At 42.4% G+C, this 15,329-nt stretch overlaps 1 protein-coding gene across 2 annotated transcripts in view; it reads right to left on the bottom strand.

The window, feature by feature from the left end:
- LOC121549961 (partitioning defective 3 homolog) overlaps nucleotides 1-15,329 on the bottom strand; it is a 439,443-nt gene that overhangs the window by 218,026 nt on the left and 206,088 nt on the right. For both annotated transcript variants that reach the window (XM_045206775.1, XM_045206776.1), the window contains exon 4: nucleotides 4,214-4,404. In XM_045206775.1, the coding sequence (XP_045062710.1) occupies nucleotides 4,214-4,404 (191 nt within the window). The remainder of the gene's footprint in view (nucleotides 1-4,213; nucleotides 4,405-15,329) is intronic.

The raw sequence follows: 15,329 nt of genomic DNA, 5'->3' as shown, positions 1-15,329 counted from the left end.
GGTGTCTTTTATACAGGTAACAAGCTGATATTAGGAGCACTCCCTTTAAGAGTGTGCTCCTAATCTCAGCTCGTTACCTGTATAAAAGACACCTGGGAGCCAGAAATCTTTCTGATTGAGAGGGGGTCAAATACTTATTTCCCTAATTAAAATGCAAATCAATTTATAACATTTTTGACATGCATTTTTCTGGATTTTTTTGCTGTTATTCTGTCTCGCACTGTTCAAATAAACCTACCATTAAAATTATAGACTGATCATTTCTTTGTCAGTGGGCAAACGTACAAAATCAGCAGGGGATCAAATAATTTTTTCCCTCACTGTATGTGTGTCTATTTATATGTATGTATATGTATATGTATGTATTTATATGGGTATGTATATGTGTGTATGTATGTATGTGTATGTATATATATATATTTGTTTTTCCCCTACCCCTGTTTCGAGACAGGTGCATGATAATGATACATTCTAAATCAAAACAAATTTCACACATACTGTATATTATTTAGTATATGTAAAAACAAGATTCAATCAAAAATAGTCTGATGGGTGACAATATTAACCTATAACATGTGAATTATATATTATCACTTGTGTATGATGCCCAGCTTAAGGCAAGAAACAGTGCATGCCTTTTTTTGGGCCACTTTTTAAAATCATAGTCACACAGCCTAGTCCATAGGCCTATATGTTTTGATAGGATTTGTATCACAACAAAAGTGGACAGATAACTTCTTAAAATGAAGCACATTAATCCGCTTTACAATGGGTGTAGAGCCTAACTGGCATACATACGCAGTGCGTGAGTTTCAAGTTTGGGGAAGATCATTTTCACCATAAAAATGCACCTTTATAATAAAAACATGACATGCATAATCGCATTTGCGGTCACATTTGAGAATGGTGTTTTCCTGCTAAATGAACATTTGCGCTTATAGCCTACTGCCGTGTGCGCATTGCTGCACTTATAATGTGAAGAAATAGCCTAATCTGATCTGTTGTGTCAGGCTCATTGCTTAAAACATGTTTTCTTTATGCTAGTGGTTGTATTAATTTGCGATCTATCGCATCCCACAACTGTCCCAAACTATGTTTGGAATATTTATTTCTCGCACAGAATAGGTAAACTTTTGTACTATGGGGGATGGTAGACTAACATAGGCTAGTGCTTTTGCTGTTCGTTAGGCATACTCATCTTGTTGGCTGACGAAAAGTAAATGTGGACAGTTCTTTCAATATCTTCAATATGCGCCGCGGAATTGGATAAGGACGCGCACAATTGTGTCCCAGATGTGTCTGTCTTCACTTGTAGCCTGTGAGAAAGATCCGATCATGTGATGGAGAGCCATGGGAGTGAGAGGTGCTTCGGCAAGCAGCCGGGAGAAGGGAATTATAATTATTATATTCAGCCCAAGGGCACAACGGCCACTGGCCACAAATGGCATTGATTTCTTTAGAGGGCATTACGGCCACACAAAGGGGATGCAGCGGGAAATTCTAGGCATTATCAAGTGATTGTCAAATTGTGAATGAGAGACTGATGAAGTGTGTACAGCCTGCACAAAAAACTAAGCAGAGCTCATGCCTTTCATGTGATTTTACTCACATTATCATTAGTCACATTGTTTGGAGAAAATATCCTTTCTATTTTATTCAGTTATGTTCAATTGTATTCTTCATACTATGAAATAATATAAAATAATACCACCAAATTCTAAGAAAATCTAGTCTGCTAAATGAACTAGTGTAGCCCAAAGCCATATTGCATAGCCAGATCAGGGCCTAATATGAGGACAACTCAGAGTATGCTATTCTGTTCTTCTGAAATACACTACATTTTCTTCATATCATGTTTCTTTAGAGCTGTCTAAAATAAATAATGGATTTATTGTGATGGTGTAGGCTATATTACATGGATTTATTAGACTTTTTAAAATGAAGATGTTCCAAAGGTCTGCATCAGTGGCTTGTAGGCTAAGCGTGGAAGCTTGGAGATGCTAAATGTGTTTATGCTAATTAACGTTCAATTACCGTGAGACCGGCAGTTATTTGCTTGACAATTACCGGCTGACAAAATTGCATGACCGCCACAGCCCTAGCACTGGATACTCCTAAAAGTTATGCCCGGCAACGCTCCTGAGGGAGAGAGATCCTGTATGTCTCCTGTATGGTAAAACAATCCATATGGTTTACTAGAGCTGAATGCAGCGTGACCAAGGACCACGACTGAGGAAGGACACGAGGAAGGAGGCCGGAGAGAGAGGCTGGAGGAAGGGAAGGGGTGCAGACAGGGTCATAAAGATACGGGTCAGAGGCCTATTGAGACGCCTGGTCTCAATGATAACCATCACAGTCACAACATACAAACCTTGCTCCCTTCACACAGCACAACACAGGCAGACATGAGACAAAGGAGTCCACTCTTGAAGTTTTTACGACTTATAAAACGACATGGAAAACACAAACCCAGAGGGGCTGTAAATCATCGAGCACATATTTACTGCTGGCTCTGTTAAACCTGTTTAGCGCTTGGTGCTAAGCACAAAGGCCTAGCTAGCTAAAAGGAGAGAGGAAAGGAGGGAGGAGAGTTGACGGACGCATCGTAAAGTCATTGAGGAACGTCAAGATTTTACAATGCTAGCTTGATGAATCAGGAGTCCCATTGGCTATATATCACTGTATTGAGATGAAGCAGGAAAAATAGATGATTCATCTGTTGAAGTCATAGGAAACAGGGCAAATATAATGAGTGGAACATGGCGTGTGACGCTCAAAGCAAGTAGCTTTAGATAAAGCAAAGCGGTCTTTGAAAATATGCTATATTTTCTGTCCATATGTTCAGACAGAAATTAGTGGGTAAAATATTAATAGCGTTTCATTTTAGATTCAACTTTCTGCCAAGATGAAATATTCTATAGCCAAAGTGGCCTAAACATACTGTATTTAACATCAAGTGGTTAAAAGATGAAAATAGACAGAGACATATCTAGCAACAATGCCATCTCCTCAAGACTATGATATTCAACCAACATGTTTGTATTGTGCCACCAAAAATGAAAGGTACAATAACAGCTTCATTATTTCTGTCTCCATTTTCCCCTCATAGCCTCTCGGAAGCGACGAGCGGCGTGCAGTAAGATTATGGCGCCGGTGACAACTAAAGTGCTTTTAAATAGGATTATCAGCCAACGCTCTAATCACGTCAAGGGTTGCATTGTCACATTCTGAGCACTCCATTTTCCCCTTCTTCCCTCCATCTCATTTGGAATATCAGTTGTTTCAAAGCACTGAAGGCTTGTCGGCAGCCATTTTGATCTAGTTAATAGGCCTAGCTGTTCTTTTTGAAGCTGCAGGGAGGATGAACCCTAAACTAAGCTTTTCACATTCACTTCTGATTCACATCAGACGACCCTCGAAAGTAAATTAGAACAAATAATATATGGTCAAAGCTGTGATCTTCATTCTTTTCAATAAAGAATAGGGGTTAGCTTCCTAAAAGTGGTGGATAAAGGATAAATTAAGGGGTTAAGGACTAGTATCATTGAAGCTGAATGACATTTCAGGCAGGGTGGTACTACCAGTGTTGTGTTCAGTAGGGCACACCATACCAAAATGGACCACAAAAATACACACTTTTTATTGGTCCTCATTTAAGTCCCGTAGATCACTTCATTACTCCCTTTTTGTTTATAAAGCTCTACTACACAAGCTTCCGACCCACCTCACTTCACTGTTAAAATAAAAATAATATGACACACCAAATCCGTTCACAGGGATGGTTGACTCTTGAGGTTCCACTAGTGCGCACCAATCTAGGTTAATCCACCTTCAATTAGAGTGCCCTCACTTTTTGGAATAGCCTACAAAACTCCCTACATCTTGACTCTCGGGTGCCTCTAGGGCAGTTTAGGATTTTAATGTTGAATTAATTAAATGAGAATTGCAACTGTTTGGATTGAATGTAAAATGGGGTGTTTGAAGCTGTAGTGTTGATTCTGTAATTTGTAGTTTATTTTATTTGTATTGATAATTTAGAATTTGTTGTACTGTTGTCATCAAGGCACAATTGTAAATGAGTAGTACCTCCCTGTTTCAAAATGTTTTGTCCCTATTGGACATGATCCAGGTCATGGGGTTGGGAGAGTTCACTGTGTTCTGGCTGTGGACGTGTTAGGGTAAGGTTTAAGGGTTATGTTTTGGGTTACAGTACCTTGCGTTCCAGGCTGTTGGTCCCAGTGTTTTGGCTGTGGTTGTGGTGGTGGTTGTGCTTGCGAAAGCCTGCCGTGGTGGACCATCGTGTAGGGTTCTTACGGGATGGTTCCTCCGGTGCTGTCTGTGGGTCACCCAGGGGAAGGCCTGCCAGAGTTGGGTCGCTACTGCGCCGGACATGGAGAGGCATGTCTAGAGAGAGAGGGAAGGGGGAGAGAGAGACAGAGAGAGAAAGGTTAGCATAAAACATATTGTACAGTACACCTGAAAAACACATTACTGCTGTTTCTACTTAATAAATATTGACTTACTCCTTGACTGCAAGTCTCTACACTACAGGGCCTATGTGCTGACTGCCACTGTATCAGTTTCCACCAGAATACCAGCCAACAACATCCCACACAGTACCTATAGGGCAGGCTATTGTGTGACTGTAAAATACATGGGAAATGGTAGTGAAGCTGCAGTGTCTGGTCCTCTGAGCCCCAATGAAACATTAGACTGAACTGTGGGCCGTTTAGCTTGGCTGTGGCCCGTGACTACAGATAGTAGAGAGCTGTTCCCTGCTTGTCCCTGAGCTGTAATGGAATTAAACTACAGGGCATGTACTCTACTGTATCTACAAGCCGAGGCCGATCCCAGGCAGCCAGCCATCTGAAACTGTGTGTACGGCTGTGACGGTAATTGAATAACCGTGTAACTGACGGTTATGGATGAAGACATCATGAAAATGAAATAACCGTCAAATCTGTTTAAATAGGCATAGGCTTACATTCATTTTAGGATTTAAAAAAATGTTTTATTAACTTTATTTTCATGTAGATAAACTTCACCTAATAGCGGGAGTGTTTCCTAATGATTAAAAGCAATTGTTTTGCTAACTTAGTCTATTAAACATTCTACATCTCCTCCTCTTTCCAACTGTCGTTTGATGCTCGAGTAGCTATGCACAGGGGTGTAGAGTGCTATAGCCTATGACACTTCAGTAAAAAAATAGTTTGATGTGTGGACTTTCTTTTATACAATGCACATTTTCATTGCTCGCTAGTAAATAAATAAAATGGTCTTCTTTTAAAAAAGGTTGGATGTGTTTGACAATAATTAATTATTCAACAGCAGTCGACAAGGTTGTTCTGGCTCTGAGGCCTATAACGCGTTAATGTTGTGTCAAATGGACAATGGGCCAATCCCCTCCAACCTGGCATGGTATAATTTGATATGGAATATTTTCTTAATTTATAGACTAATCAACACTGATCAGGCCCGGTCCTGGCCGATACGCCGCCCTAGGCGAGACAAAAACATTTATGCCCTCCTATTTCGCAATGTAGAATAGTAGCCTAGGCTACACAGTGTTGGCTGCAATGGACTTTCATGAATGCCCAAGTGGTAGCATTCTGTTTGTAAAACAGGCAATTTACCGTTAATCCCTGTCATTTGGTTACATTAATTACAGCAATTTACCGTTCACATTCTCGGAGTGGAAACGTTGTTTGCAGAGTTCACAACCTGCTACTTGTGAGAAACAAGTTTGGTTTATTTCATGTCATTATTTACGCGCAATGAGCATGTGTCTGGTTTCTATGTCCTGTTAATGTTGATGAAGCGCGGGCGCCTGAGCACCATAGAAGTACGTGGCCTGCATCTCGTAAATGTCAAATGTAGGAAAATGCCCAGCTGGGCTTCTCAGTAATTTTTCCTTCATCTCACACAGTAAGTCAACTAAGTCTGTTTTTTTAAACATCCAGTTCCTCACAGTATTTGACAAATCGTTCCAATCCTCTCCCCCTCGATAATCAGCATTGCTGATAAATAGGCTATGCCATATTGCATGTTGTCACGCCCTGACTCAGGGGACTCTTATATGTTGAGTCAGGGTGTGTATATTCTTTGTTGTGTATGTTCTATGTTGTATTATCTAGTATGTGTGGATCTATGTTGGCCGGTGTGGTTCCCAATCAGAGGCAGCTGTCGCTCGTTGTCTCTGATTGGGGACCATACTTAAGCAGCCTATTGGCACTGTCTAGTTGTGGGATCTTGTTCCTTGTAATGTATGTTGTGTGTGCTACCTTGGACTTCACGTTTCGTTTCGTTTATTGTTTTGTCGAGTGTTTATTATGTTAATAAACATGTACGTATATCACGCTGCGCCTTGGTCTGTTCCGTCATTAAACGAACGTGACACATGTAGGCTATTTATTTATATTTTAATGATGGTCAATTTAATCTTCATACTATAGCATAGATGTCCCCTTCATACTTTCCTTGTCAATTCATTATCTTATAGCCTACTTTCAGAAAGCCTAAGGTAGGCCTAGGTTTTGAATATGTTTTAAGAAAATGATAAATATTTGCTTGTGTCTGACATACATTGGTGGCTTTGATTGACAGGTGCTTTTACAGCGGTGTGTGTGTGTGTGAGTTCGCTGATTCTCTCTATAGGCAGAAAAATAGGCCTAATGTATATGTCCATTCAGCAAGTTTCCTAAAGTAGCCTGTCTGGGCTCCATCTCTTTAATAAGAATCAAATGCTCCTGTCTTGATTTAATCTTGTAAAAGGCCTGTTTTCAGTAGTTACATTATGTATCTCATTACGGCATCCTCTCTTTAAAGAACATATGCCAATGCCATCGAATGACCGCAGCAGCGGGGTTTGCGATGTTATGCAAATATTTTTATGAAAAGTGGGACTTTATTTGAATGGTTTTGTGCGTGGAAATAGAATCTGTATTAAAAAATATTTGAATGAAATGCCATGATAATAATGAAGTGTAATGGCTTGTTTCATATAGGTTTTATTAAGAAGCATATCCATGTAAACAAGTGTACAAACAGAATTGTGACCCCCCTTCACAGCCCTATGTGTGTGTGTGTGCGCATGTGCCTGCCATATTAGACTGGGCACTACTGGGCCCTAGATGCTCCAAAGCATTAGTTTAAAGTGAAGAGAGGAGAGAGAACACTACTAATAATAATAATAATAATATGCCATTTAGCAACTACTAGGAGGCCTGGTCTCCTTACTGATAATGGTCCGTCTCTCTGTAACCTCTCCTTCATCTCATTTGACACTCACTGATCACAGGACACAAGGACTGAGTCCCAAATGGCACCATATTCCCTATTTAGTGCACTACTTTTGACCAGGGCCCATAGAGCTCTGGTCAACAGGAGTGAACTATACAGGGATTATGGTGCCATTTGGGACAAAGACATGGAGTGGCCAACAAGCCAGAGTAGCCCTCATACTTTAAAATGGGTGTTGAAGTGGGTAGGATATCTTTGCATACACTACTGCAATACATTTACATCATTTAGCAGACACTCTTATCCAGAGCGACTTACAGTAGCAATTAGGGTTAAGTGCCTTGCTCAAGGGCACATCAACAGATTTTTCACCTAGTCGGCTCGGGGATTAGAACCAGCAACCTTTCGGTTACTGGCACAACGCTCTTAACCACTAAGCTACCTGCCGCCCCGTATAGTGTGCAATACCCCTCTCTATTGCTCTCTCTTGCATAAGAAGGATTATTGCCAGGTACTGCACACTACACCTGGCATCCCTGGCTCTGAGTTGTAAGTAGTTGTGGGGTGAAGTGCTTTGGACCTCCAAAGGCCATATGGATTTGTTTACGGCTTGATACAGCCCTGCTCGCAACATACATAATTATGCAAATACCAGGGCAACCACCTGTCATCTTTCAACAGATACTCAGGCAGCATATGCCCACGTTCTGCCTCCCATCTGATAACTACACTCAGTGTGTGTGTGGAGTGAGTGAGTGAGTGAGTGAGTGAGTGAGTGTGTGTGTGTGTGTGTGTGTGTGTGTGTGTGTGTGTGTGTGTGTGTGTGTGTGTGCATGCCCTTGTATGTGTGAGTGTGCGTCCGTGTATGTGTGTTCAAGTGTGTGCATGCTTGATTCCGAGTGTGTGAGTGTGTGTCAGGATGACTAGGAGGCATGCGGAGAGAGAAATGGGCCTCAGCTATGTTATTCCTAAATTATGGCCCAAGGAATTCAATAATGATTTTTAATACACAGTCCTCCCTGTCAATGGACAGTTCATGTCTAGTTCAGGGTTCGAATGACGAGCCACCTTGGAGGGATTGTATTATATAGCACCCCCACTCCCCACACACACACACACACACCCCACCCCCCTATTTCCCCCGTTCCACGTCCGTCCAGGATTATATTAAATGATTATTACCACCAGACCTAGACAAGACTGGAGGAATGAGGGAAGGGGAGAGAGAGAGAGAGAGAGAGAGAGAGAGAGAGAGAGAGAGAGAGAGAGAGAGAGAGAGAGAGAGAGAGAGAGAGAGAGAGAGAGAGAGAGAGAGAGAGAGAGAGAGAGAGAGAGAGAGAGAGAGAGAGATAGAAAGAGAGAGAGAGAGAGAGAGAGAGAGAGAGAGAGAGAGAGAGAGAGAGAGATAGAGAGAGAGAGAGAGAGAGAGAGAGAGAGAGAGAGAGAGAGGATGATAAAATGACATCTGCATGCCTCAATAAAACATGTTACAAATTGCTGTGGCCAGGACTCATATTAGTGAGCTTTGACCTACTGTATATTATACAAGCACATCCATAATAGACCTTGGATGTAGTGAGGGATATTGTTCCACACCCAGACCTAGAAAGCCTTAATCTACACTGAAATGATAATCAGAGATGACGGTTAGGGCAGGGCGATGCTGGGCCTATCAACCTCTCCTGAATCAGTCTGTACAGTATGGGTTTTTTCCTTCTGTTTTCTTTCACTCCTCTCATCCAGGAGTGGGCTAAAAGTGGAGGCTCTGGAATCCATGGGAGAGAGGGAGAGAGGGATTGGAGAAAGCAAGTAGACACTGGGAAATGTTAAAATATTGACCAGATGTGAAGGATCACTGTGGATTGGGGGGGGGGGGGTTGAGTGAACACAGAGGGAGAGGCAGACAGACTTATCGCCCTCTCTTTATTCCCTTATAAGCAGCCTCACATTAACAAATAAGAAATATAGAGGGTATATTGCCGGGTTCAACCGGGTACCTCTGAACAAACAGACTGAACAGGTCCTGTTATAACAGAGCCACTCACTTATTTTATTCTCTCTCCCTTTGTTGGTATGTTCACCAAACCCTTCAGAGCAGATTTTCTAACTCTCCCACAAATGGTGACAACATCCATCTTAATGTCAACTCATCATGGCTTCCAGCTGAACCACTGACTGCGGGTCTGGGGCAGTGTTACATAAGTCATCTCAACCACTCCTAAATCTTTGACATCACTCCCAGGCAGACAATACAAGTGATGTGAGGCTTTACAGGCCGTCCTTGAAATGAGATATGATGATTTGAACTTGTTATGAGAAAGTTAGAGAGACGTCATTGATGGCAAACTGATATGAAGACAGTCAGTAATCTCATCGTTTCATAAACGTTAAAACATTTTCCTCACTCATACACATAGCTTCACACACATCCATACCAACTTACTCTATCGTGGGACCAGTGGAGCATTGTGGGTAATATTGGGTGTGTGTGTGGGGCACCCCTCTGTGTTTTTGGAGGGCATTTAATTCACAGGTTTCTCCTCTCTCTGGCGCCCTTTACTAATATGATATGATATGTCAATAAAATAATTTCTGATTGGATTAGTGCTGCAGACCAGAAAACGGGATGGTCCCACGTTAAATAACCACGAGGACCACTTAAGACGAACCAGCCATCGATCCCAGCTTCACTGGGGTGGTGCACGCACACAGACACACACAGGGCCTCTGAGGTCCCCTAACAAGATGAAGGTGTAATCTGGCCCTACAGTGATGGGATTAGGAGCAGCCTAGGGCAGACAGGACTCTGTAGACCAGCATGCATCACCACAGAGAGGTCACTTCTCATGAGGATAACCCCCATCTCTCTCTCTTCCCTCTCTCTGTCTCTCTAGAGGTCAGATCTCATGGGGATAACCCCCATCTCTCTCTCTTCCCTCTCTCTGTCTCTCTAGAGGTCAGATCTCATGGGGATAACCCCCATCTCTCTCTCTTCCCTCTCTCTGTCTCTCTAGAGGTCAGATCTCATGGGGATAACCCCCATCTCTCTCTCTGTCTGGAGGAAAACACTAATACTAATATTGACTTGACTAATCCTCTCCCTGTAGCTAGTGGGGGCGAAAGTGCAATTAAACATAAATAAATCAACTCCTAATGATGTGCAGTGTGCGTAACACAAATAAAGCCTTACACAAATAAAACTTTAGGTTTATCTAGATAGATGTATCCTTTTTTATTGTCAATTAAATTGCACAGTCATCACCAAGGTGAGTGGAGGACATCATCTTCATCCCCTTCTGTCTCTCTATAAACCTTGTGTTTGCTACCTCTCTCAACCTGCTCTACTAACACAGCATGGCACAATCAACTTTATAATGTGGGGCCACAGCTTTAATGTATTACTTGGAAGTTTCCAATCATTTAAATGGCAGGGAGTACAGTGTGTCCTTAGTGTCCTGCCACCGTAGATACCTGCCAGAGTTAGAGTGGCCCTGACTGGCTGCCAATGCAGTGTAATGGAGATAGGTGGGAGCTAATGCATGGGAATACTGATAAGGTTATGAAGAGGACAGTGGACATGGAAGATGGGATGGCTCGCAGGCAGTCATTTTATTTTGGCTCCTCCTAGAACCCTATCTCTTCCTCTCTCTCTTTCACTCTACCTCTCTTTCATTCTCTCACTCTTTCTTTTCACACTCTCTCTTTCTCTCATTCTTTATTTCTCTCTCTCTCTCTTCAGATGCTGTGCTGTTCATCATTGACTGTGGAATTCTAATGTGAATCAGTGTGACTGAGCATTGTCTTATGTTTCTCAAAAACCTTTCTTTTTTTCTCAAAGAGAATTGAGAAGTTTGAATTATTTGAAGCAATGAATAAAATATGTCAGGCAGGCAGCATTCTTTTTTAAATACTTCAGTCTCCTAGCCACATAGTCCATATTGATGTCCCTAGTGAGAGGAGAGGGGACCTCTGCCGAATATATCAGTGTGACCTGAATTCACATCTGCCACTGGGGCACAGAGCGGGTACCACAGGGGACTGATATGAACTTCCAGGCTCCATCCCAAATGGCACCCTATTCCCTATATAGTACACTACTTTTGACCAGGGCACCCTTTCCCTATATAGGGAATAGGGTGCCATTTGGGACGCAGCCCAAGAGTAGTGGGAACCAACTCAGAATAGAGACAGAGAGTGAAGAATGGAGGTTTTAAATATAACATTCTGGATCTCATGCCTGAGGGCTGCCCAATATTTAGTCTCTAATCTGATGTAAAGTCATGAAGACAGATTTTCACAAAATATTGACCATGAATAACCAGCAGCCTTTGACCCTATAGAAAGAGTGGAGGATGAAATGGAGAACCACTTAGGAGAGGGGACTTCCCAATGATGTAGAGGCTCTGTCAAGACGCAAATGGGAAAAGTTTGATTGACTCAAGATCATTAAGCTGTAGCACTCAAAATAAATCCCATCCGACAGAGAGAGAGAGAGAGAGAGAGAGAGAGAGAGAGAGAGAGAGAGAGAGAGAGAGAGAGAGAGAGAGTGTCTTTACCGTCCTGACAGAGAAGCAAGCCAAACTATTTACTGAGAGAGAGAGAGAGAACTCTCCTCAAGCCCTTGGATAGGTCCGCCAAGCAGACATACACAGACGACCAGACACAACAACAACAACAAACTAAGGAGCTGTCTTCTTTCCCTCTGATATCTCTGTTGCTGCAGTTGCTCTCTGGCAGCTCCTTAGACATTGGAAGAAAACAGCGAGGAGGGAACATACAGTTGAAGTCGGAAGTTTACATACACATTAGCCAAATACATTTAAACTCAGTTTTTCACAATTCCTGACATTTAATCCTAGTAAAAAGTCCCTGTCTTAGGTCAGTTAGGATCACCACTTTATTTTAAGAATGTGAAATGTCAGAATAATAGTATAGAGAATGATTTATTTCAGCTTTTATTTCTTTCATCACATTCCCAGTGGGTCAGAAGTTTACAGACACTCAATTAGTATTTGGTAGCATTGCCTTTAAATTGTTTAACTTGGGTCAAACGTTTTGGTTAGCCTTCCACAAGCTTCCCACAATAAGTTGGGTGAATTTTGGCCCATTCCTCCTGACAGAGCTGGTGTAACTGAGTCAGGTTTGTAGTCCTCCTTGCTCGCACACGCTTTATCAGTTCTGCCCACACATTTTCTGTAGGATTGAGGTCAGGGCTTTGTGATGGCAACTCCAACACCTTAACTTTGTTGTCCTTAAGCCATTTTGCCACAACTTTGGAAGTATGCTTGGGGTCATTATCCATTTGGAAGACCCATTTGCGACCAAGCTGTAACTTCCTGACTGATGTCTTGAGATGTTGCTTCAATATATCCACATCATTTTCCTTCCTCATGATGCCATCTATTTTGTGAAGTGCACCAGTCCCTCCTGCAGCAAAACACCCCCACAGCATGATGCTGCCACCCCTGTGCTTCATGGTTGGGATGGTGTTCTTCGGATTGCAAGATTCCGCCTTTTTCCTCCAAACATAACAATGGTCATTATGTCCAAACAATTCTATTTTTGCTTCATCAGACCAGAGGACATTTCTCCAAAAAGTACGATCTTTGTCCCCATGTGCAGTTGCAAACCGTAGTCTGGCTTTTTTATGGCGGTTTTGGAGCAGTGGCTTCTTCCTTGCTGAGTGGCCTTTCAGGTTATGTCGATATAGGACTCGTTTTACTTTGGATATAGATACTTTTGCACCTGTTTCCTCCAGCATCTTCACAAGGTCCTTTGCTGTTGTTCTGGGATTGATTTGCACTTTTTGCACCAAAGTATGTTCATCTCTAGGAGACAGAACGCGTATCCTTCCTGAGCGATATGATGGCTGCGTGGTCCCAAGGTGTTTATACTTGCGTACTATTGTTTGTACAGATGAACGTGGTACCTTCAGGCATTTGGAAATTGCTCCCAAGGATGAACCAGACTTGTGGAGGTCTACAAATTATTTTCTGAGGTCTTGGCTAATTTCTTTTGATTTTCCCATGATGTCAAGCAAAGAGGCACTGAGTTTGAAGGTAGGCCTTGAAATACATCCACAGGTACACCTCCAATTGACTCAAATGATGTCAATTAGCCTATCAGAAGATTCTAAAACCATGAAATAATTTACTGTTTAAAGGCACAGTCAAGTGTGTATGTAAACTTCTGACCAACTGGAATTGTGATACAGTGAATTATAATTGAAATAATATGTATGTTAACCGACTTGCCAAAACTATAGTTTGTTAACAAGAAATTTGTAGAGTGGTTGAAAAACGAGTTGTAATTACTCCAACCTAAGTGTATGTAAACTTCCGACTTCAACTGTAGATCCCCCTCCCCAAATGAAATGTGACTCATCTGGGTCGTCATTTGGCACATTAGGAGGAAGACCCTGGAGAGAAACCTGTGTTTGTGCATGTGTATGTGACACCCGACAAAACACCCCCCAGCCTCCAACCTCCCGACCAGATCAAACTAAGCTGTTGAAGACAGTCCTTGGCTCCTCAGAGTTGCTAATCAACAAAGCAAACAGATCTGCAGGGCTGAAATGGGCCTATAGTACCTTTAATGTAAATATACCATAATGCAATTGTTCCATTAGTAGTCTGGAGCTATAGGCCTAGGGAAATAGCATGGATGGAATGGCGCCAGAGGAGATGGCTGCCTTTTTACTGGGCTCCTAAGCAATTGTGCTATTGTCTGTGTTTTTTTGCGTTATTAGTAACTTATTTTGTACACAATGTTTCTGCCACCGTCTCTTATCACCGAAAAGAGCTTCTGGATATCAGGACAGCGATTACTCACCTCGTACTGGACAAATATTTTTTATTTAACGAGTCGGACGTGAAGGATTTACTTCAGACACCCGACAAGGTCCAAATCCCCATCATTCGCAGGAGAAAGAGATGGAGATATCGGGGAAGTAGGTCGGGGTGCCTTGTAAGGATCCGACGGTGAGTGGGTAATCTGCATATACTATCAGTCCTATTAGCCAATGTACAATCAGTGGATAACAAAATAGACGAGCTACGATCACGAATATCCTACCAACGGGGTGGCGGTCTGTATATATTTGTAAACAACAGCTGGTGCACAAAATCTAATATTAAGGAAGTCTCAAGGTTTTGCTTGCCTGAGGTAGAGAATCTCATGACAAGCTGTAGACCATACTATTTACCGAGGGTTTTCATGTATATTTTTCGTAGCGGTCTATTTACCACCACAAACCAGTGCTAGTGCTAAGACCACACTCAATGAGCTGTATATGCCATAAGCAAACAGGAAAACGCTAATCCATAGGTGGCGCTCCTAGTGGCCGGGGACTTTAATGCAGGGAAACTTAAATCCATTTTACCACATTTCTACCACAATGTTAAATGTGCAACCAGAGGGGAAAACAAACTCTAGACCACCTTTCCTCCACACACAGAGATGTGTCCAAAGCTCTCCCTCGCCCTCCATTTGGCAAATCTGACCATAATTCTATCCTTCTGATTCCTGCATACAAGCAAAAACAAAAGCAGGAAGCACCAGTGACTCGGTAAATAAAGAAGTGGTCAGATGATGCTGATGCTAAGCTACAGGACTGTTTTCCACAGACTGGAATATGTTCTGGGATTCTTCCAATGGCATTGAGGAGTACACCACATCAGTCACTGGCTTCATCAATAAGTACATCGATGACGTCGTCCCCACAGTGACCGTACGTACATACCCCAACCAGAAGCCAGGCAACATCCACACTGAGCTAAAGGCTAGAGCTGCCGCTTTCAAGGAGCGGGACACTAATCCGGACGCTTATAAGAAATCCCGCTATGCCCTCCGACGACAATCAAACAGGCAAAGTGTCAATACAGGACTAAGATTGAATTGTACTACACCGGCTCCAATGCTCGTCGAATGTGGCAGGGCTTGCAAACTATTACAGACTACAAAGGGAAGCACAGCCGCGAGCTGCCCAGTGACACGAGCCTACCAGACAAGCTAAATTACTTCTATGCTCGCTTCGAGGCAAGCAATACTGAAGTATGCATGAGAGCAACAGCTGTTCCGGACGACTGTGT

Source organism: Coregonus clupeaformis, chromosome 23, assembly GCF_020615455.1.
Source record: "Coregonus clupeaformis isolate EN_2021a chromosome 23, ASM2061545v1, whole genome shotgun sequence".
Classification (NCBI taxonomy): domain Eukaryota; kingdom Metazoa; phylum Chordata; class Actinopteri; order Salmoniformes; family Salmonidae; genus Coregonus; species Coregonus clupeaformis.
Note: the sequence above shows the minus strand (reverse complement) of the source record. Positions and strands in the feature narration are given on the sequence as shown.